The following is a 20,704-nucleotide window of genomic DNA, read 5'->3' as shown; positions in this document are numbered from 1 at the left end:
ATGTATTTGTACAAATTGTATAATTATTGTATGTTTATTAATACAAAAAATTAAACTTATTTACATGAAGATTTGTTTTAAATATAAGGCGCTATCTCATATTCGTATTTCTATAAAATTTGGACGTCTATTGATGTTTTTAGGAATTCATTGTCTTTTACATCGATTCGAATATTCGATTTTCATGAGTTTCGATTCAACTACTTGAATAAGCATAGGTTCAAATAATCTAGTAAAATTATTTTAAGTTTATCGCAATGAATGTTTGTTCAAATTTTTCTTACGTAACACGAAACAAAAATTATAAAAACGAAAATATTTCATGATGTAAGTCGAATATTTCGTTGTTAAGAAACAATAAAGTATTTGAATTGTCTTATAATTTCATTATTCATGGCAAAATTGTAATCAAGGACCGGTTGGTTCTTATATTATTTTCAGAATGAGAAAAAGAAAATATTAATCATTATATTTTTATCATGTTATTTATTTTTTATTCAATCAGGATTTCCCGTAATATATGTCTGTCATCGTTGAAACTGTCAATTTCTACAGTATGTGTAATGATATTTTATGTAATCTATATATTTTAAATTCTTTATTATAATATTAATTTTTATAATAATTTATTGTAGTATTCTACTAAGGCCACACCAAGGATAAAGAATTTAAATTGTATTCAGAAACAACAACATTCATTAAATATTAAAAATCTTCAAAATCATAATATTCCATCAAGCTTCGTTACACCTATTGGTGATCAAAAAAATACTCAATATGTAGATATAATAAATAATGTAAAACAAAAAGATTTATGTATAAATGACAAACAAGAATGGCAACATATAAAATTAGATTCTGGAAAACTTCAAAAATATTGTTTTATGTTATCTAAAATAAGGCTAACATGTAAGAAAAATTAACATCTCTAATAAATAATATATTAATGTAATTTTTTTCAATATAAAAAATGAATTATTTTTTCAATGAATGATTAATTTTAGCTTTGGTAGTTATAACTACTATGGCTGGATATATATTGGCTCCAGGAGCTTTTGATACTTATACATTTATTGCATGTTCCATGGGTACAGGATTACTTTCTGCAACAGCAAATGCTATTAATCAATTTTTTGAAGTTCCCTTTGATGCACAAATGTCAAGAACAAAAAATAGAGTATTAGTTAGAGGTCATGTAACGTATGTACAATATATTTCAATTATAAAAAAATTAAAAAACAATTCATTATACTTATAATAGAATTTTTTATTAGTCCAGGACAAGCAATAATTTTTGCAACAGTGTCTGGTTTTAGTGGATTATTATTATTATATAGTCAAGTTAATGATTTAACAGCAATCTTAGGAGCAACTAATTTAATTCTATATACACTTATTTATACTCCTATGAAACGAATTAGTATTTTGAACACTTGGATAGGTTCTATAGGCAAGTATATTATAAAATTACAAATTATTAATATTTATCAGTTTTTATTAATATATTTATATTATTATTTAATATATTTTATTATTAATATTAATAAGTATCAATAGATATTACATATTGATTATTATTTAGTTGGAGCTATACCACCGTTAATGGGCTGGGCATCTTGTGTCAATGATATAATATCTCCAGGTGCCTGGATAATGTCTGGCATATTATATGCATGGCAATTTCCTCATTTCAATGCTTTGTCATGGAATTTGAGACCAGATTATTCACGTGCTGGTTATAGAATGATGGCAGTTACAAATCCAAAGCTTTGTCGTAAAACAGCATTACGTTATACTGCAGCATTAACAGGTCTTTGTTATTTAGCACCTATTTTCAATGTAACAAATTGGTGGTTTGCCTTGACATCAACACCTCTTAATGTATATTTTCTATATCTTGGTAAGTCAAAATAGTTATATCTTAAAACAAAAGAAAAAAAATAAATAATTTTATAACATAATAGTTTATTGTATTGATATTATATATAAATTATTTATATTTTTTTTAGCATGGAAGTTTCATAAACAATCAGATAGTAGAAGTTCACGTAAGCTTTTTCATTTTTCATTGATCCACCTACCTGTTCTTATAATTCTTATACTTGTAAATAAAAAATATTGGTATAATGAGAAGAAACAAAAAGATATACTTCCTGAAGAAAAAAATAGCGATATTTATGCAATTGTAACAAAAATGATTACATCGACATCTTCAAGCACTTAATGGATCATTTTGAAATTTTATCTATGATATTATGATATTGACTCATGAAGTATTATAATATTAAATGATATAATGTAAGATGAGTTTGAAAATCGAATTGTAGTATAATTTGTGAATAGTAACATATTATAGTACAATTATTATATTAAAATTATTATAACATCTATAAAATAATTAAAAAATAATAAAAATACGTGTATATATTTTATAATATGTGCCCATATATTTATTTAATTTTTATTTATATAATCTAAAATATCATACAATGTCATATCGTATCTTCAATAGTTCTTCGTTTTGCAGCAAAGTCTATTGCCATTTGTCTTCTAGTTTTAGTTAAATTTCTGTGTCCAGTACAATCCAAATTTTCTGTAAAACATTTGTTTCTACAGCACTGCCGACATGATTTATGAACGCATTTGAGACTCTAAAAGAAAAGGAAAAGAAAAAGAAATTAATGAATTCAAACAAAAAAAATAAATGTAAAAAAAAAATTAAATTTTGCAAACCACTGGATTTGGGCAATTGCGACATAAATTGGATCCTCTTTTTATTACAACAGTTGATTTGTTTGGTCGGCGCGCTATACGTTTAAGTTTTTTTAAATGTTTTCGTGATATTTCATTTCCTTCTTCGTCTTTGAATTTTCTCTTAGCTGATTCATTTTGCTAAAAAAGAATGTCAAAATGGAAGAACAATTATTTACTTTTATTTGTATATAATATGGAAAGAATGAAAAAAAAAAATATTTTTATATTAAACTAACCTTTTCGATTTTTTCGATTTCTAGTTTTTGTATTTTCTCTTCTGGAAGATGACGTACATATGGTTGGCACAACCAAGGAGGTAATTTTAAGTTATAATCTAAAATGTGTATTATATATGAAATACAATAAATGATCAAATGATTGTATTTATTGGATAACAAAATTATCAAACCAGATGTTTCTTCATGCCATATTAAACGTCCTTCGTGATAAGGTAGATATCGATCTCTCAAAGTGTAAACGACATTTCGGAAAGATTCCATAGTAGAGTTTCGAGCCAAATTTTCTCTTTCTTCTTTATTTTCTGCTAAACAAAGTCTACTCTCTAGTTAAAAGAACGCTGAACGCATAAGTTAATTTTTAATTTGGAATTTATTTATATATAAAAAATAAAGATAAAACAAACTTAGAAAGAAAATTTTTATACATACGTGTGTTGAAATAATTTAAAGAGATGACCACGGATATAAGAAGCAGGGGCTGGATAACATTCTACCAAATCTAAATATTCAAGTGCTGGCTCCCAACTAGGTGGATAACAAGCTTCAAATATATATGGATTATAAAGATTGCCTTCTGCTGACATTACACCATTAACACCAGTTTCTTCTATACATTTTTGAACATCTTGTAGACATTGTATATTACCATTTGCAAATACTGGAATTGTGACAGCTTGTCTAAATGTTTGGAATAATATTTGGAATAAAAAATGATGAAAAATATAAAAAATGTTGAAAAGAAAATAAATTTTGTTAATTAAGTCTTGTTAATTATACCTTACAGCTTTAATATGATCCCAAGATGCAACACCAGTCAATGGACCTTTCTGTTCTCGAGTTCGTCCATGTACAGTAAGTAATTGTGCACCAGCAGCTTCAAGCATTTTTGCATATTTCACAGTTTTATCAATTTCTGCAAATACTCGAAGTTTGCAAGTCACTGGTACATGAAGTTTTTTACTCAAAGTACTAACTGTAACATTTTATGAAAAAGAAAAAAAAAATATATATAAAAATATAAATTGTAAATATGCATAAAATTCTTACGAACCGATTTGTTGAAGTAAATCCCAATCATCTTGAAGGAAAGCACCATAATGACCCCGTTTAGCAATTGCTTGAGGACAACCAATATTTATATCGACTGCATCACAATATGGTTCTGCTAAAAGTGCTGCCTCTAATAATGTACTGGGATCATTACCACAGAACTATAACAAACAAATTAATAAGTTAAAGATCAAAATTCAAAATTATTTAAGAATAATAAAAAAGATAAAAGAAAAAAATAACTGAAACAGGCCTGTTTGACGTACGTATCTATACCTGGACGACCAATGGCCGATCTTCAGCAGTACTGGCAAGAGCTTCTCGTCGATATTTTGGATCTCGACAAAAAACCGAAGAATGAAGCATTGGTGTGTAACAAAGATGTGCACCATGACGACGACTCAATAATCTCCAAGCTAATTCGCTCGCATCAACCATCGGTGCAACTATGTATTGTGGAGAACCCAATACATTTTTCCAAATATTCATCTCTTGTGTAGTAGTATTTATAAGTCGGTCAGATATTTTTGCTGAAACTGATGACATCTACAAAAATATATAATGATGAGTAGATAGAAGAGCACATTTTACATTTAAATGAATAGCACGGCTTTTTTAAAAAAAATTCTGTTTCATCCACGATATAGATCGGTACTCACTTTATAATTTTTAAATTAAAGACTGAAGGTGCGGCATATATAATTACCCCCTTCCCTTTCCCTTTTTCTTTATTATTTATTGTCCACGTTAAAGCTTGCAAAAAAAAACACATGTTTATGATATAAACATGATTTACTATATTTACTATTGTTTTAAACGGATTTCAAAAATAAAGTAATTAATTGATATAAGTATTATATTTTTCATGAAGATAGAATTTATCATCAATAACTCGTGGAGATGAAAAAGATTGAGATGCAAATGATAATGATATTAATAAACAAGAGAAATATTCAGAATATGATGATAAAGAAGAATGCGATTGTGATGTAGCAGGTTTTGAAAATTCCGATTCCAAAATAGGAGAAAGCTTGATAGATAATATATGTGATTTAGTTGTTTGTCCTTTTTGAAAAATAAAACATGTTCCAAATCTGTATGTTGATGATTCAGTTATTTTTTGCAATCGAAGTGAAATTTGATTCTGTGATTCTGATAAGTCTAATTTTGTGATTGACGATTTATATAACGGAGGAAGTTTTGAATAAAGTGGAACAATAATAATAAGTGTATAGAAGGGAATGATAAGAGAAGAGGCAGTGATTGATATCAATAATACTATATTTTTCATAAACGAATCATAATCCTCCTTCGTAATCAAATCAATTTTATTTATTTTCTTCAATTTTTGTATGTGCACTATGTTCATATCATACGATTGTTCTTGACTTTTTCTTTTCTTTCTACATCTTTTTCTTTTTTCTTCTTTATTTAAATATGTATAGAAAAATCCTATTCTTTCAACATTTTTATAAGAATTTGTTGAAACATATGCTATTTGATTAGATATAACATCACAACTTTGTTTGTCGCAAGATTGTTTCTTCGATATATTCATTTTAATATTCTTTGTACAATACATTGCTATCGAGTTAAGTGAAGTAGAGCAACAAAAAATAGATGTTGATAAAGTAGTATTCCATTTTCGAAATGTGATTGTTGGTTGTTCAATATTTGCTGATGATACATCTGTTGAATTTTCCGTTGGTGTTTGCTTTGATTGTGATTCAAAAATATCATGTATTGAAAAACAAAATTGGAAATTTTTCTCTTTGCTTTCTCCATAAAAAAAAGAAGACTGAGTTACGATTTGATTTGATTTCCTTTCAAGTTTGATTCGATTATCATTTATATCGCAACAGAAACATTGATTTTCGCCATTTGCAAAAGATGATAATAAGAAACGACGAGCAGAAACAAACTCACAAAAACCATGTTGTATTCTTGATTCTATTTGCTGAACTGGCATTGATGAACTATTACCAGTAACTGTGGTAGTGATTATTTCAATAGAAGTGATTTTTGTTGTGATGGAAGTTGTGGTAGTAGCTGCGGCGGTAGTATCAGTTGTAGCAATTGTAGTAGCAACAGACTTCTTTTCTCTTTTGTTTCGTATATATTCGTATGTAGTTAATCCAAGGCAAGCAATATAACCATGAAAAAAGCACAAATGAAGTAAAAGTATTGCTACAATTGCCGAAAGAATTCCAATCGCGGAGATTGCGATTATTATAGTAGTATCCGAAATAGGAACGATAAATAAAACTACAGAATCAGTCGCGTTTTTCGTAGTTATATTAGTAGCAGGTTGATCTATTATTCGATCAAAGAACAACAGCAATGACAATTCTGTCACGGAGAGACCGGTAACAAACAAACTTGCTAGAATTGCAGAAATTAAACAGATTAGAAAAGCGCAATAGTTTCTAGCTCCAATGCAATTATTGAGCCATTTGCAATGATGATCGAATCGAATAATGCATTTGTTACAAATAGAACAATGCTTCGTTCTTTTACTTTCAATAGTTATATTACAAAGATGGCATCTACCGTTTTCAATTACATGTGAGTGTTTATTTCGATCGAATTCTGGTACAATTTTATTTGTTGGCTGAGATCTGACGCGAGGATCTGCCGGATCTAATAAAATCACTGCCAAATGAGAACAAATGTGTATAAAAAAGATTATAGCAATAACGATTGAGAAAACTGATCGTAAATTTGGTTTGAGAAGTGGCGTTAATATTGCAAACGTATTTACCACGATAATTAAGATCACAATCCACCCAATTACTTGTTGAGGGTGCAACGGAAATTGAAGTCCGTGCACGCGTCTAAATTTTCTGTGTTCCAGTGTCATGAATATTACTTTGTTTCAAACATCATTTTGATATTGTTCGTAGTTTTGATTTCTTCAATTTGTATTACACAAAAAAGATCTTTTTTTGTTCTTGTTTGTTACTATTGATGATTTTGTTACTTTCTTTATTGTTATCAATAATAAAGATGATGTCATCTATTGTTTCAATTACTTTTATTTTTCTTTTATCTTGTTTCTTCATAATTTAACGTCTTTTCCGATTATTTAAATGAAAAATCTTTCAAGTTTATTATTTTAATGTTAATTTTATTTTTCACTCAATTTATAACTATGTAAAATAATTATACAATAAAGTCAACTTGTTGGAACACTTGATGTACAATTCTTTTCGAGAATCTTCAGTAAAACTCGGTCATTTGATGGAATATGTTCTGAATCGATATTCACATGGTAACGTAATAAACGTATAAATCAAGAGAAGTATATTTTATCATGAATACAATTATCTTTTTTTTTCAATTTCAATGTTTTCTCACAATCATTAATATTGAAAATATGTATAACCATACAAAAATATTTAATATATTTTTTCCATATATATTAACCAAATATTAAATTTCCAATCTTTTCAAATTTTATATTAATTTTTAATTATAATATTTAATTAAAAAATAATATTTTTTTTAAAACTATTTCTTATTTATTATATTTATTGATTTTTCAATTTCATATTTCTATTATAAAACTATTATAAATTATATTAATTATATTAATTTTGCTAATATAAATGAATTCAATACACAAAATACTATGTAACATACAAAAAAAGTATTAAATATTTAAAAAATACTTTACACGTTACAATTTCGCGTAAAATCTACGTATACACTTTAGTTAATATAAAATTAAAATATATAATACAATATATACATATATATGATTAATGTATTCTTATGATTTTTTGCAAGCTTATATTTTTTGTCCATTTACACATTTTGTCCATTTTTATATCATTATAATATCAATACTTTTATTAATTATATTATCATTGTTATTATTATTGTGATTTTAACTTACATTTAGTTATAACTTATTTTATTTCTACTTTTTTAATGATGTACAGAAAGAGATAATTATAAAATTATACATTAAATAAATTAGAAATTTACTATCTATTTTGATCCGACAATACATATATATTTCTACTATATAATTAGAATTTTTTATATCATATCGTATCATAAATATATACTTATTTTAAAATTCTTTAAATTCCTTTTAAAATATATATTCGTGTTTTTTTATATATTATATGCTCTAATTTATTTAAACTTTTTATTTTTCAATAAATTTTTTATATTTTATATATTTTTTATATTTTATTCGCTTGAATAAATTATATCAAGATAAATATATATATAGACTAACCTTACTTTTTTAATTCTTGAAGTCGAAAGGTTAATTGTTAAGTTTTGTTAATTTTAATACACAATGTGGCGTATTTGCAAAAAATATTATTTTTATTGTTATATAATTATAAACTGTAAATGAATTTAACAATTGATGATATTTAAAATTAATTTTATCACTTATCATAATCTACGTAATCAAGAGTGTTTCGAATGACTAACAAATATGGTTGAAGTTATGCTCGATTTTATATATTATCGAAACATCGATATATCGATATATGATTATATGTATAATTTAAGTTTGCATAAAAACGTATATATATAGGTAGATATTTATACATATGTGGTTTGTCAACTGGTATGTTTGATTAAAAAATTAATTTGATGAAGAAATTATTATTATTCTACTATTTTGACAATAATTTTTGGTATTACTAAAAATTTATACATATTGTTTCTACAGTATGTAATTGTATCTAAAAATGACTGGTTTAATTGCTTTGTGTGTGACTTCTTTTATTCTCTATTGTTGTTTTACTTGGTAAGATTTATAATAATTGTATATGAAAATTCTGTAATTCTGATGTACTGTAATTCTTAAAAATTTAATAATAAAATTTAATATATTCCTTTATTTATCTACCAGGGTGATACCAAGATTTTTAGCATGGTTAGTAAAAAGACGATATAAAATTTATCTACGTGTCGGTCATATTTCATTACCGTATTTCATATTACGTGACGTAAATATTTCTAAAAATGGTTTTACATTGGTAAGTTTTTTTCACAGAAAAAATTATTTATATTATTATTTATGTATATATATTTTTTATTTTCATAAAATGCATTAGAAAATTATTATTTATTTTCTACTCTAATAAATTCATTAATTTTAGCAAGTGGAAGAAATCAGTATACGAAGCAGTCTCTTTAGTAGTGATGTTGCAAAACTTTTAGCTGTGATCATGAAAGATGTTAGAATTAACAAAGATGTTCCAATAAAACCTCTACAAATATTAAGAAAGCCAAAGAAGCCAATGGATTTTCGAAATAAGAAAATCCCACCAATAATTATAACATTTGTACAAGTATGTATATTATAATTATAAGATTTATTTAAGAATATAAGAATATAAAAAAATGATAATTTATTAATATTATTAATATATTATTATTAATATTATTTATTATTATATAATATTAAAATAATTTTAATTAAGATACTTAAAAATTAAATGATTTGTAAGTAATTAAAATAATTACTTTGTGAAATATTTTAGTTTATGGCTGTGCACGTAGAAAATTTAAGTCTTCTGATTTTGGGTAATGGTTGGTTAGCTAATGGAAGTGCTGAAAGTCTCACTTTAGATGGTAGTGTTGTTCATGGAGCTCGTACTCTTCTTGCATCTGCTGCTATTATAGGTGGAGCAATGAAATTATTACGTCATGCATCAGATGCCTGTCTGTCACAGATATGTTTTGCTGGAACAGCTGAAGCAACTTTGAAGGCACAAGGAGAACTTTCGGTAGAGGTATAAAAAAATTTTTTATATGATTTATATATATTGTATAAGCATACTCGTTTTGATGTGCAAACTGCAAAGGCTAGGCAACAATACAATACTGTTATGATTCAATGATGTAGCTTAATGCTTTGAACGATAGCTATTTGTGTTTAGCACACTTAATGGATGAGCCTGAACAACTGTCCTTTGCAATGGGATTAGATTGGAATCAAGCAGGATCTAATTTATAGAAATTGTACATCGGAATCACGCAGACAGAGGGTTCTGGAGGAGCAGGTCTTGTTACATTCTTCAAAGACAGAAGTTCATTAACTAATGCTGCATCTTCATATTCAGATGTACATGTCAATCCTTCCAATAATCTTTTAGCTCGATTAGCACCAATTATACCAAAGGTAAATTCATTATTATGAATTGATTAAAATTAAAAGAAAAAAATGAATATTGCTTAAAAATAGTAATAAAAAAGAAAAATATGATTAAATATTTCTAGGATTTTAATTTAAAAGTGGGTAATTCTTCTATAATTACGGGTAGAGAAGATGGCATAGTGCTTGGTTTAGAAGGTACAATGAAAGGCTTACAAATTAGCACAAAATTCCAACCATTTGAACCACTATTAAATTTCACTTTAAATTTGGATGGACTATCAATTCGAAGTAAACTTCCTGTTTTGACATTACGATCATTAATAGTAAATTCAAAGGTAGCGTATATTTTTATATTTATATGTATATAATATTTTTATATTTTTATATGTATATAATATTTTATGTATTGTTTTAAATATTTGTTAAAATATTTCAATGAATTTTTATGTATTAAATAATTAATTAAATTGCTTATACAGATGGAACAAGACATTTTACAAATTGCTACACAGATTAATAATCTTTCTATTATTTATGATCATAAAGACTGGGAAACAATATTATTTAATACCGATAACGAAATTTCAAAACCTGTTGGTAATATAACATTTAAGAATAAATTACCATGGTTAGATGTAAGAGTAAATACTGAACTTTATGATTCCTCATTATGTATCAAATTATTGGATGTTCATGAAGCTTCATGTGGTGTAGCTCATATGAAATTTTCATTAAATACATTTGCAGGTATCATTTTGTATTTTGTATCTTTAAATTATTAAATAATATATATTAATTTTAGTATATGTATATTCTTAATATACATTACATATATTAAAATTAATAATTAATAATTAAATTAATAATAAGATTAATAATTTCTTAATAATTTCTTAATAATTATTTAATTCTGTAGATATAATAGACAATTGGAATACAGAGTTAGTAGTAGAATCTTTATATTGTACTTTAAATGGTTCCAATGCTTTTATTTCGGAATCATCTCATCAATGGGGAACACCTTTATCTATTGGAGTATTATTAGCTACAACACGTACCAATGCTATAGGAATTGCTGTTGATGCTCTTGTAACTGAATGGAGTTTAGAACTTGCTAAATTTCTTGAAGAAGCATACAAGTAAGATAAAAAAGAAAAATAATAAGAAAATGTATATCTTAAATGTATCTGATTTATTAAATTTGTTCGGTAGATGTTGTCAAATATACAACAAAAAAATCGAAAGAATGAAAAATACTAAAAAATCAGATAATATTGTTCAATTAAATCTCAAAATTACAAACTGTAATTTATTCTTTATCGCAGAAAATAATCGTATGTATATATTTCAATAATTAATTAAATAATTTTAATTAAAAGTTATAATTAAAAGATTTAACACTAATATTTCAATCAATTGTTTAGTATCCATCATGATGCGTTTGGATACTGCAAGTTTAGAATATAATATAAAGCGATTAGTGGGTGTGACAGAAGGTGTTAGCGCAATAACATTAAATAAAAATGAACCAATTATATGTCAACATGCACAAGCATTAGTGCATCCGTTTTTAGCTATAAGAAAGTGCAAAGGTGCAATTACTCCTGAAATGATAAATATTAGTTTGGATGGTACCAATTTGGCATGGAGTCCAAATTTACATCTTCGCCTTTTAAAACTTTGGCTAGAGTCTACAAATTTTAGATCTATTATAAACAAAAACTCTTCCATTGTTCAAGGTTTTTTTTTAAATATATATTTTTTAATATTTTTATTTGTTCTTATTATATTTAATTATTATTTTATGACGTTATTTTTTTTTTTATTAATTTTTACGTATTTATTTAAATTTTGTTTACAGATGAAAACATTGAAAATCAACAGAAACGATCGATAGATATATTGGCTACTAGCGGTATCAGTCTATCTATAGATATTTCTCCAAAACATTTTTTGGAACTTTCATCAGATCAATTACGTTGGTCACAAGGAGAATGGAGATTAAATTATTTGCGTGCTACTTTAGACATGGCTGACATAATTATGATAGAAGGATTTGAATTAATTAGAGTACTAAATAATGAAGAAGTGAAATTAGAACGCCAAAGTAATGAAGGTTTTGTTTTGGATTGGAATGAAACTTGGATGCTCAATATCGAATCTGTAAAAGCTTGCTTCCCATATGAACATCAGTTTACTGATGCAATTCAGAATGAATTGTTCAGCATAAAGAAATGGTTAAAAGAAATTCATTCATCATCATCGTTATCATCAACTCATGAAAAAGAAAAACGTTTGCCATATGATTTAATTATAAAAGTATGTATGTATAAATAATTGATAGTAATTATATCCATCCATTTTTTATAATTGATATAAAAAAATTATTTCATGTATTATAGATTAAAGAATGGATATTTGAAGTAAGCGATGATCCATTTGAAGTACGTTTACGAGATAATTATGAATTATTAGAAGATGAATATAAGGAAAGTCTAAAAAGACAAGCGATGCTCGATACTAAAGTGCAGGAATTATGTCGAGCTCATTTGTTACTACCTCAAGGTAAAGTAGAAGAACTATATGCTAGTCTGAATAAAAAGAATGCCGAAATATATGTACAACGATGGAAACAAATGCAGCGCGCTGGTCCAGCTAGAACACGATTATTTGCTTGGTCTATGATAGATATCGAGATATTAGCTTTAGCTGATCCATCGATTAATGGCATGGAAAATGCGATAAAAGCTCTTCGAGAAATGGATGCAGAAACTCCTTGGCCGGAGGATGGTCTTGAATTTAGTACTTTATGGGTAAGAGGAATCAGTTTAAAATGTGCTGAATGGAAATTACAATTACGAGATTTTCCCCAACCATTACTCTTAGTAGAAAGTTTAAGCGTATGGGGTAGATTAGCTGGGGCAGAGGCTTTAGCACCATCGAGAGCTAGACGAACTGTAAGAATCGAAATTGGTATACCTTGGGAAGATATTGTTATAGAAAGAGGAATGACATCATTGAAATATTACCACGATCTTAATTGGGATATCGATAAATTCAGATATGCATTTGGTCCTTGTTGGGAACCTGTGATAGCACAATGTAATCTTAGTTTTGAGAAAATTATTCATCCATCACGAGATCCAAGTCCCCCATTACCATTTTGGGACAAAATGCGATTAGCTCTTCATGGAAGATTAACACTTTGTGTGAAACAATTAACAGTTCTATTACATGGCTCATTAGATCCATACAACACTACAGAAGAAATGGAGCTTACATGGACAGGATTGGAACTCGATTGGACACAGGGCAGAATTATTGTAAAAGGAGATTTGGATGTTTATGTTCGTACGGCTAGTAAATATGATGATTGTAGATTATTACATTTACCGAATGTACGTTTAAGCATAAAATTAGCATGGGTTTGCTTAGGCGATCCTAGAGACCATCATGCTGCGATACCTTGTGCTCCAGATAGATTACCAGAATATTCGAGTAATCAAGAACACGATTCATTTAGAGCGTTTCGTTCACAAAATTTAAATGTTAGTCTTTCACTCGAAACGAAACCAACTGGATCTCCGGCATTGGCGAGCGCACCAACTGCCTTACTATATGGTAGCACTCTTAGATGGTTCGAAAATCTAAAATTTATTTTGTCTGGAGCAACGAGACCAACCAGAAAAGGACCACTTTTTAAGAATATTAGACCTAGAAAGAAACAATTGAGCAGACATTATAGGAAAGTTCGATTAACTTTAGCTTTCCATCAATTTCATGTTAGCTATTGGATGTCATTTGCCATGCAACGCGGATTCGAAGTAACTGGCGGAAGAGTAGTATGTAGTTGTGAGCATAATTTGTCATTGCATCCGATTGATGATGGACTAATACATCGACCAAGAGCTGAATGGTCAGTAGTATACATGAACTGTGAACTTAGCGATGCAGAAATTTGGTTAAAAAGTGCTCTTCATGAGGACAAAGAAAGCGCTTCTCTTCGACAACCGGTTGAAAAATGTTATTGTTTAAGCGTTGCCCGTGTCAGTTATGGTAGAGAAGCAATGGTGACTGGAGTCACTGGAGGGGATACTCCTACACACAGACTTGTTGTACACGATTTGAAAGGAGCTTGGACGAAAACGAATAGAGATGTGGCATTTGCACTCTTTGATTCTTTTATAAAAACTCAGCAACTCAAGAAAAATCTTTCTACTGCAGCTTTGAAAGGGTTTCACAGGGAGAGTTCATCAACACCGCATAAGAATCGAACAAGATCGATTGAAGTACAAAATGTAGCAACTCAAGTGAACACATCGTCTGCAACAAAACCACAACAGGGAGAAGCTGTTGGTATGTTACAGAGATTAATAGCCGAAGCTGCAAATAAACCAGTTGCATTTAGCGATGATCTATCAGTACAAACGAGAGGTCAACAATTGCGTGGACTAGCAGCTTGTCATCAAGATGATGTTCTTCATAAAAATTGGCTAAGTATGTATGAACTTAAAGTATATATATATTTATAATATATAAATGTGTATAAGTGTATGCATTTTATTATTAATCGCTTTCATATAATTTTAATATACATACAAATATTCGAATCTTACATTATAAAGAATTTTATTTTATGTTCTATATTATTTTGTATATCTATATATAGAAATTTTCAATAAAATCAGAATTTTCAATAAAATGAAATTTATTGTAATGTAGGATTTAAATATTTTTTTATTGGCTATATATTCATATATATATAGATAAGAAAAAAGAAAAACTTGTTTTTTTTTTTTAGTTGCTTTAGTGAATAGTCAAGTATTATTGAAAGGTATTGAAACACGAGGCTATGTAATTTTATCTGCGGCAAAAGCGGAAATATTACAAAGAATACATCAACCTGTATGGAAAGAAAGAACTTTAGTATCAAAAACAACCTGGGTTGGATCATTAGAATGTATGCAATATTATGCAACTGTTAGTGCCAATATCGATGAAAATATCGATGATAATATAATGTGGTTGACATTAGACAATATACAAGTAAGTTAATAAAAAAATAAATTGTAAAATTAATTAAATTGTAAATAAATTGTAAGTAAAATTTTCGATAAAGTTTGTATATTAAACTAGGAAAAAGATTCAACTGTAATAGCTGGCTTACCAGATGTACCAGCGCTAGTTGGTTCAGGACAAAGTGTCGGTGGCGTAGTAAGTCAAACAGTTGGCGGTGGCGGTGGGCCTCAACATCAGCTACAACGTATTGTCTCGAGATGTAAATGTGAATTCTTTTATGTTGGTTATGGACAAGCTTTGGATGTCGGCTCTGTCGATCAAATTCCACCACCACCTAGAGAAGAAGTTAGTCCATGGGAAAGAAAAGAACTTTTAGCAGCTGATGCATTTACATTGATGCATCATGATTTAGATGTCTGTACGAATTCGTTGCAGTATGCTATGATTTTAGATATCGTTAACAATTTGCTTTTATATGTCGAACCAAGGAGAAAAGAAGCGTCGGAACGTTTGCAAAGAATGAGATTTCAATTGCAGTTACACTCGGTCGAAGATCAAAAACGGCCAATTCAACAATTACAAAATACTGTACGTGGTTTAGTGGCAAAATTAAGGAGATTGGAACGTGAGACTTATTTAGTACAAAAGGCATTAGCAGAGGAATCTAGTCCCGAATTATTAGCAGAAATGGAACGATTGGAAATTAGAGTTTTCGAATGTAAGGAACAACTTGGAGCAAAAGCGGAAGAACTTGATGTTATGTTAAGTTGTTATAAAGAAACAACTACTCCAACTACAGCTTCTACTACATTGAAAGATAAACCAGCAGCAGTCGCAAGAGTAGCAGAAATATGCTTCAAACATGCTCAATGGAGATTAACTGATGCAGATGGACAATTGGGAATTGCTGACCTTATATTAACTAATTTCTTATATACTAAAACAAGTAAAACTGATGATTCAGTTGAACATCTTCTTGAATTAGGATATGTTAGGATGACTAATTTACTACCAAATCAAATTTACACGGAAGTGTTGACACCGACAGAATTACAAAGTAATATGCCTGTCGATAGACAAAGAGCTCTTCGCGTTTTCTGTAGAGAAAAAGCACCAGTTGCTGGAATATCTGTAAAAGAACATTTTGAAATCAATGTTGTCCCATTAACAATAGGTATTTATTATTATATATATTTTTCTATTTTTATATATATTTATTTATATATATTTTTCTATATTTTTTTTATTCTTTCACAAAAAAGAAATATATCTTTTTCTAAAAATTAATCAAATCTTTTATTATTAGGATTAACAAAAAAGTTTTTCAATACGATGCTCAAATTCTGTTTTCCTGAAAGAGATCCAGAAGGAATAGAAGAACCACCAGCACCACAACGAGATTCCTCTTTTTATGTTCCAATCGAAAGAAGAGATGATGTAGAAAAAATGAAAGAACGAGCGGACAAAAATAAATTATTTATATATATTAAAATACCTGAAGTACCCGTTCGTGTTTCTTACAAGGTATTTGCATTAAAATTTTATAAATAAATCATTATATTTCTATTTTTTGAAGTAATCAGAATTAGAAATTATCAAAATTATTTTTTTTTTATATGTTTATATATCATACATAATCTCTTATACACAGGGAAATAAAGAAAAAAATTTGGAAGATGTTCGTGATTTTGCTTTGGTAATACCAACATTAGAATATCATAATGTTACTTGGACATGGCTTGACCTTCTTTTAGCTATGAAAAGTGATTCTAGACGTGTAATATTAAGTCAAGCTATTAAACAAAAATTGCAAATTAAGCCACGAGGCCCGCAAGAAGAATCTGCTCCACAAGAAGAAGATAAAGCTCGACTCTTACTAGGTGCTAGACATCTACCAGGTGATGTGAAAAAAAAAGGTGTCTTTAAATTTAAATAATCTTTTAAATTTGTACTTGAATATATTATTTACACAAATATGCAAAATGTCAATATTTATTCTAATAAAATATCTAATAAGAAAATTGTTGATGCAATGTTAAGTATTTTTTTTATTAAATCAATGCTGTTTTTTATATAATTTTTAATTATTTAAAATTTTATTATTTATTATTTCTTATTTTATTATTTCTTTATCTTTTATTTTTTATTTCAAATTATTATTAATTTACTTTGATTTTTCATCCAAATTGTCCAAATTCCTTTTTTTAATTCAAATTTGATATTTTAAATAGTGTTGTAAATAATATCTTTTGTCAGATATATGATATTTATTTATGATGTCTAGGAATTATTGTTTCAATATAATTTTAATTCATTTTACAATTCAGAATTGTGTGAATCATGTTATAATATATGAGTTAGTTTTCAATGTAATTTAATTTAACAATAATGAATGTATTGTATTTTACAGGCACAGTTTCTATTTGAGATAATTTAGCAATAATTTGTAATATTCTAATAATGATTAAAATTTATAATTATATTTTGTTGTATATTGATTGTAAATATTTTGGTTTATAAAAATAAATGATACATTCCAATAATATTTAATGTGCATATAGTCGATGGAAGAAATATAATGAGATCTTAAAATAAAATATCAAATAGCACCATTAAAAATTATATATTAATATCTAGAATCAAATAATATTTTATTTTTTAATGGGAATTAGTGAAAAGTTGTAATGAAAATTTTTTATTTCTTCATTTATCACAATTTTTAAATATATAGATGGGATGAATTTACGAACTTAATATATTTCTTTTATCGACTACTTTATAATCTTATATTAAATTAAATATTTACAATTTATATAATGCATTATTAAAAACTGATCAAGGGAGCTTCAGCAGCTTTCCTTGTATGTCTCCATTCATTTAAATCAGCTAAAATTCTTCTACCATACATATTATGCAATTCACGGAATGTTATCCTTGTTCTTGGAACATTTTCTGTTCTTCCAGGGGCAGATCTAACACTTTGTGAACGATGATGAAATTCTGATCTATTAAAAGGATTATGTCGTTGCCTTGGTGGAGCTTTAGGAGATTGTGAAGGAGCTACCACCATTGTTGTTTCTTCTTCTGCAGCATCCAATTGTCTTTGTAAATCTGCTACCATTAACTTCATATAATCATAGCTTGCACATGCTAAAGCTTTCATCCATTGCTCCATAGATTCCTAAAAATTAATTATATATCTATTCTGTGCATTGTCCATTATTCTAAGATTAATAATTAATATTTTAGAATTAAAAAATATCTTTACTTGAGATTCTGCTGCAAGAGCATAATTTCTATTATTTGGACCATGAAATACAATTTGAAAACCAAATTGTTCCTCATCTTCTGCTAATTCAATAGTACAACCTTCAAGAACTATCATACCAACTGGTTCTTTGTCACCGCGTCGATCGAAATAAAATAATATATTTCCTTTGAGAACAAACCATCTTTTTTGATAGCCACGATTCAATTCACCACGTTTGTATAACCAGCCTTCACGATCCACTGGTGTTGCCGAAGTTGCAAAAGCTACCATGTTTTTCTCGTTTATTTTCATTGCATTTGAAATTGTATTTTTAATAGGACAAATTAACTCTAAAATAATTCACTGTCACAAATAAATTTGATTAATTTTATGTAATATTTTTCTCAAGTGATATATCTTAGTATTTTTTTTCCTCTTGAATTTTTATATTGAATTGAAATAACCTTATATGTCAAAATAAATAAAAATGTTCAATTAATATATTTCTAACAATATACAATAAAAATCTGTAATGTTTATAATACTATCTAGCACTATATTATGATAATTTACTTTTATGATAATTACTTTTTTTTATAGAATACTTTTTTACCAATCTGTAATAATACATAAGCTATTATCTTTTCTGACAATAATATATTTATATTATATTTATAAAATATACCTATATATTATAAAATGTTTGACATAAAATTGCAATATCTACTATTATATTAATTTTCTTTGATTGGAAAAATTATTACGCGCGTAGAGTTTGATGTTACACTTTGTATAGTGAGAAATTAAGTAATAGAGGAAAGAAATTGGCAATATCAACTGTCAACTATTTATATTTTCACAACTTTGTTTCTTATCTACTACTCCCAACATAGAATTTGATATCACATCTTTATTACTAGTATTAGATTATGTGGACATATGTCACGTGATACAATGTTTAATTTTGATAGAAATCTGAACTAACCTTGCCAAGTATCAAGCCATTTTTGTCGGAATACAGTTTATAGTTTTGTAATGTGTTAATTTTTTTTTTAATTTTATTGCTTTTTAATATTTTGCAATTTCAAAACGAATAATAGAGATTCAAATAATAGTTTAAAAAATTGTTTAAAATTTATCATATATAATATGGTTATTTTATAAATAATAATGATAACAGCAATAACAATATTTCCTTCTTTTTTTTCAAGAAAAAAAAACAATTAATTGGAGGATTTAAATTTGAAATCTTAGCTTAAAAAATACAACAATAACTCATATAAAATAAAATGAAAAATATGCAATAAAATTATTATAGCAGGAAAAAACTAATAATGATAAATAAATGAGAAACATAAAAATTCAATTAATCATAATATAAATTTATAATATAAATTTGTTGAAAATGCAACAGAAGAAAAAAAGCCAACCTCTAGAATGGAAATCAATTAATCTTTTATAAAAAATGTAAAAGAAACAGAATTGAACTATTTATCTGATTATTATTGAAATAAAAGTTTTTATTTATTTTAACATTTTGAAGTATGTAAAATAATATGGTTTATATTTGAATGGTTTATATTTAAATATAATAAAAAAGGTTTGAAGTAAACAAAATAATATATAATATATTATTAATTATAATATATTTAAATATATGAATATATAAATATTTAAATATATAAATTATATATTATTAATATATTATTAGTTATATAATATATTATTAATAAATCTATATTAAAATCTTATATTAAAAATTCATTATATTATATTATATTATATTATATTATATTATATTATATTATATTATATTATATTACATTATATTAATATATTGAAAAGAAATTGTTATAATTAAACATAAGTAAATAAAATTAATATAATTAAGAATCTAAAAGAGAAATTGATTTTCAAAAATATTTCTGATATAATAATTTTCTTTTCATTATTTAATATTTGATATTATTACATTCTAATATAAAGAGAAAGATATTTTTCAATTATAACACAAAAAATTTAGAATTAGAAATAATAAATATAAAAGTATAAAAAATTTAATTACTAAAATTTTAAAACAAAAATTATTATATGTATAAAATAAATAAAAATATGTTTTTATTAAAGAATTATTGAATTTTAATATATTTAAAAAATGAAAAATAAAAACTAGGATTTTACTTTTTAATTAGAATGATATAAATAATAGCAAACAAAATAATTATTAAAAAATAAATTTATAAATTTATATATATATTATAA

The 20,704-nt window shown here is 26.4% G+C and overlaps 4 protein-coding genes across 14 annotated transcripts; 2 read left to right on the top strand and 2 right to left on the bottom strand.

Annotated features, from left to right (window-relative positions):
• Window positions 1-138: 138 nt before the first annotated feature.
• Window positions 139-2,435, top strand: LOC107997844 (protoheme IX farnesyltransferase, mitochondrial). 2 transcript variants are annotated; one of them, XM_017056747.3, is made up of 7 exons: window positions 141-327; window positions 506-554; window positions 636-909; window positions 1,005-1,200; window positions 1,275-1,450; window positions 1,583-1,900; window positions 2,010-2,435. In XM_017056747.3, the coding sequence occupies exons 1-7, from the start codon at window positions 323-325 to the stop codon at window positions 2,222-2,224; spliced, it is 1,233 nt and encodes a 410-aa protein (XP_016912236.1). In that variant the 5' UTR covers window positions 141-322; the 3' UTR covers window positions 2,225-2,435. The 2 variants fall into 2 exon arrangements, with proteins under 2 accessions (XP_061943389.1, XP_016912236.1); XM_062087405.1 differs by having other exon boundaries at window positions 139-554.
• On the bottom strand, window positions 2,424-8,533 carry LOC107997828 (tRNA-dihydrouridine(16/17) synthase [NAD(P)(+)]-like). Of its 7 annotated transcripts, none has more exons than XM_017056708.3 (10): window positions 8,293-8,518; window positions 4,703-4,796; window positions 4,320-4,589; window positions 4,045-4,204; window positions 3,771-3,966; window positions 3,423-3,671; window positions 3,164-3,309; window positions 2,991-3,088; window positions 2,734-2,892; window positions 2,424-2,651 (listed from the first exon to the last, which is right to left on the bottom strand). In XM_017056708.3, the coding sequence occupies exons 3-10, from the start codon at window positions 4,587-4,589 to the stop codon at window positions 2,493-2,495; spliced, it is 1,437 nt and encodes a 478-aa protein (XP_016912197.1). In that variant the 5' UTR covers window positions 4,703-4,796; window positions 8,293-8,518; the 3' UTR covers window positions 2,424-2,492. The 7 variants fall into 7 exon arrangements, with proteins under 7 accessions (XP_016912197.1, XP_061943354.1, XP_061943344.1 ...); XM_062087370.1 differs by having other exon boundaries at window positions 6,805-8,506; XM_062087360.1 differs by having other exon boundaries at window positions 8,298-8,490.
• A 51-nt stretch (window positions 8,534-8,584) lies between these two features.
• LOC107997887 (protein hobbit) lies at window positions 8,585-17,737 on the top strand. Its single transcript, XM_017056820.3, has 16 exons — window positions 8,585-8,817; window positions 8,923-9,049; window positions 9,173-9,364; window positions 9,557-9,808; window positions 10,033-10,197; window positions 10,296-10,508; window positions 10,653-10,920; window positions 11,090-11,312; window positions 11,386-11,507; window positions 11,598-11,912; window positions 12,035-12,492; window positions 12,576-14,670; window positions 14,975-15,219; window positions 15,310-16,366; window positions 16,499-16,716; window positions 16,844-17,737. Exons 1-16 carry the CDS (start codon window positions 8,759-8,761, stop codon window positions 17,126-17,128), a joined length of 6,294 nt encoding a protein of 2,097 aa, XP_016912309.2. The 5' UTR covers window positions 8,585-8,758; the 3' UTR covers window positions 17,129-17,737.
• LOC107997422 (sesquipedalian-1-like) lies at window positions 17,440-19,972 on the bottom strand. Of its 4 annotated transcripts, XM_062087453.1 has the most exons (4): window positions 19,128-19,405; window positions 19,031-19,059; window positions 18,461-18,805; window positions 17,440-18,373 (listed from the first exon to the last, which is right to left on the bottom strand). In XM_062087453.1, the coding sequence occupies exons 3-4, from the start codon at window positions 18,752-18,754 to the stop codon at window positions 18,017-18,019; spliced, it is 651 nt and encodes a 216-aa protein (XP_061943437.1). In that variant the 5' UTR covers window positions 18,755-18,805; window positions 19,031-19,059; window positions 19,128-19,405; the 3' UTR covers window positions 17,440-18,016. The 4 variants fall into 4 exon arrangements, with proteins under 4 accessions (XP_061943437.1, XP_061943441.1, XP_016911511.1 ...); XM_062087457.1 differs by having other exon boundaries at window positions 18,461-19,059; window positions 19,128-19,972; XM_017056022.3 differs by lacking the exons at window positions 19,031-19,059; window positions 19,128-19,405 and adding an exon at window positions 19,428-19,972.
• Between the last annotated feature and the right edge of the window lie 732 nt (window positions 19,973-20,704).

Source organism: Apis cerana, linkage group LG1 (genome assembly GCF_029169275.1).
Source record: "Apis cerana isolate GH-2021 linkage group LG1, AcerK_1.0, whole genome shotgun sequence".
NCBI classification, from domain to species: Eukaryota; Metazoa; Arthropoda; class Insecta; order Hymenoptera; family Apidae; genus Apis; species Apis cerana.
Note: the sequence above shows the minus strand (reverse complement) of the source record. Positions and strands in the feature narration are given on the sequence as shown.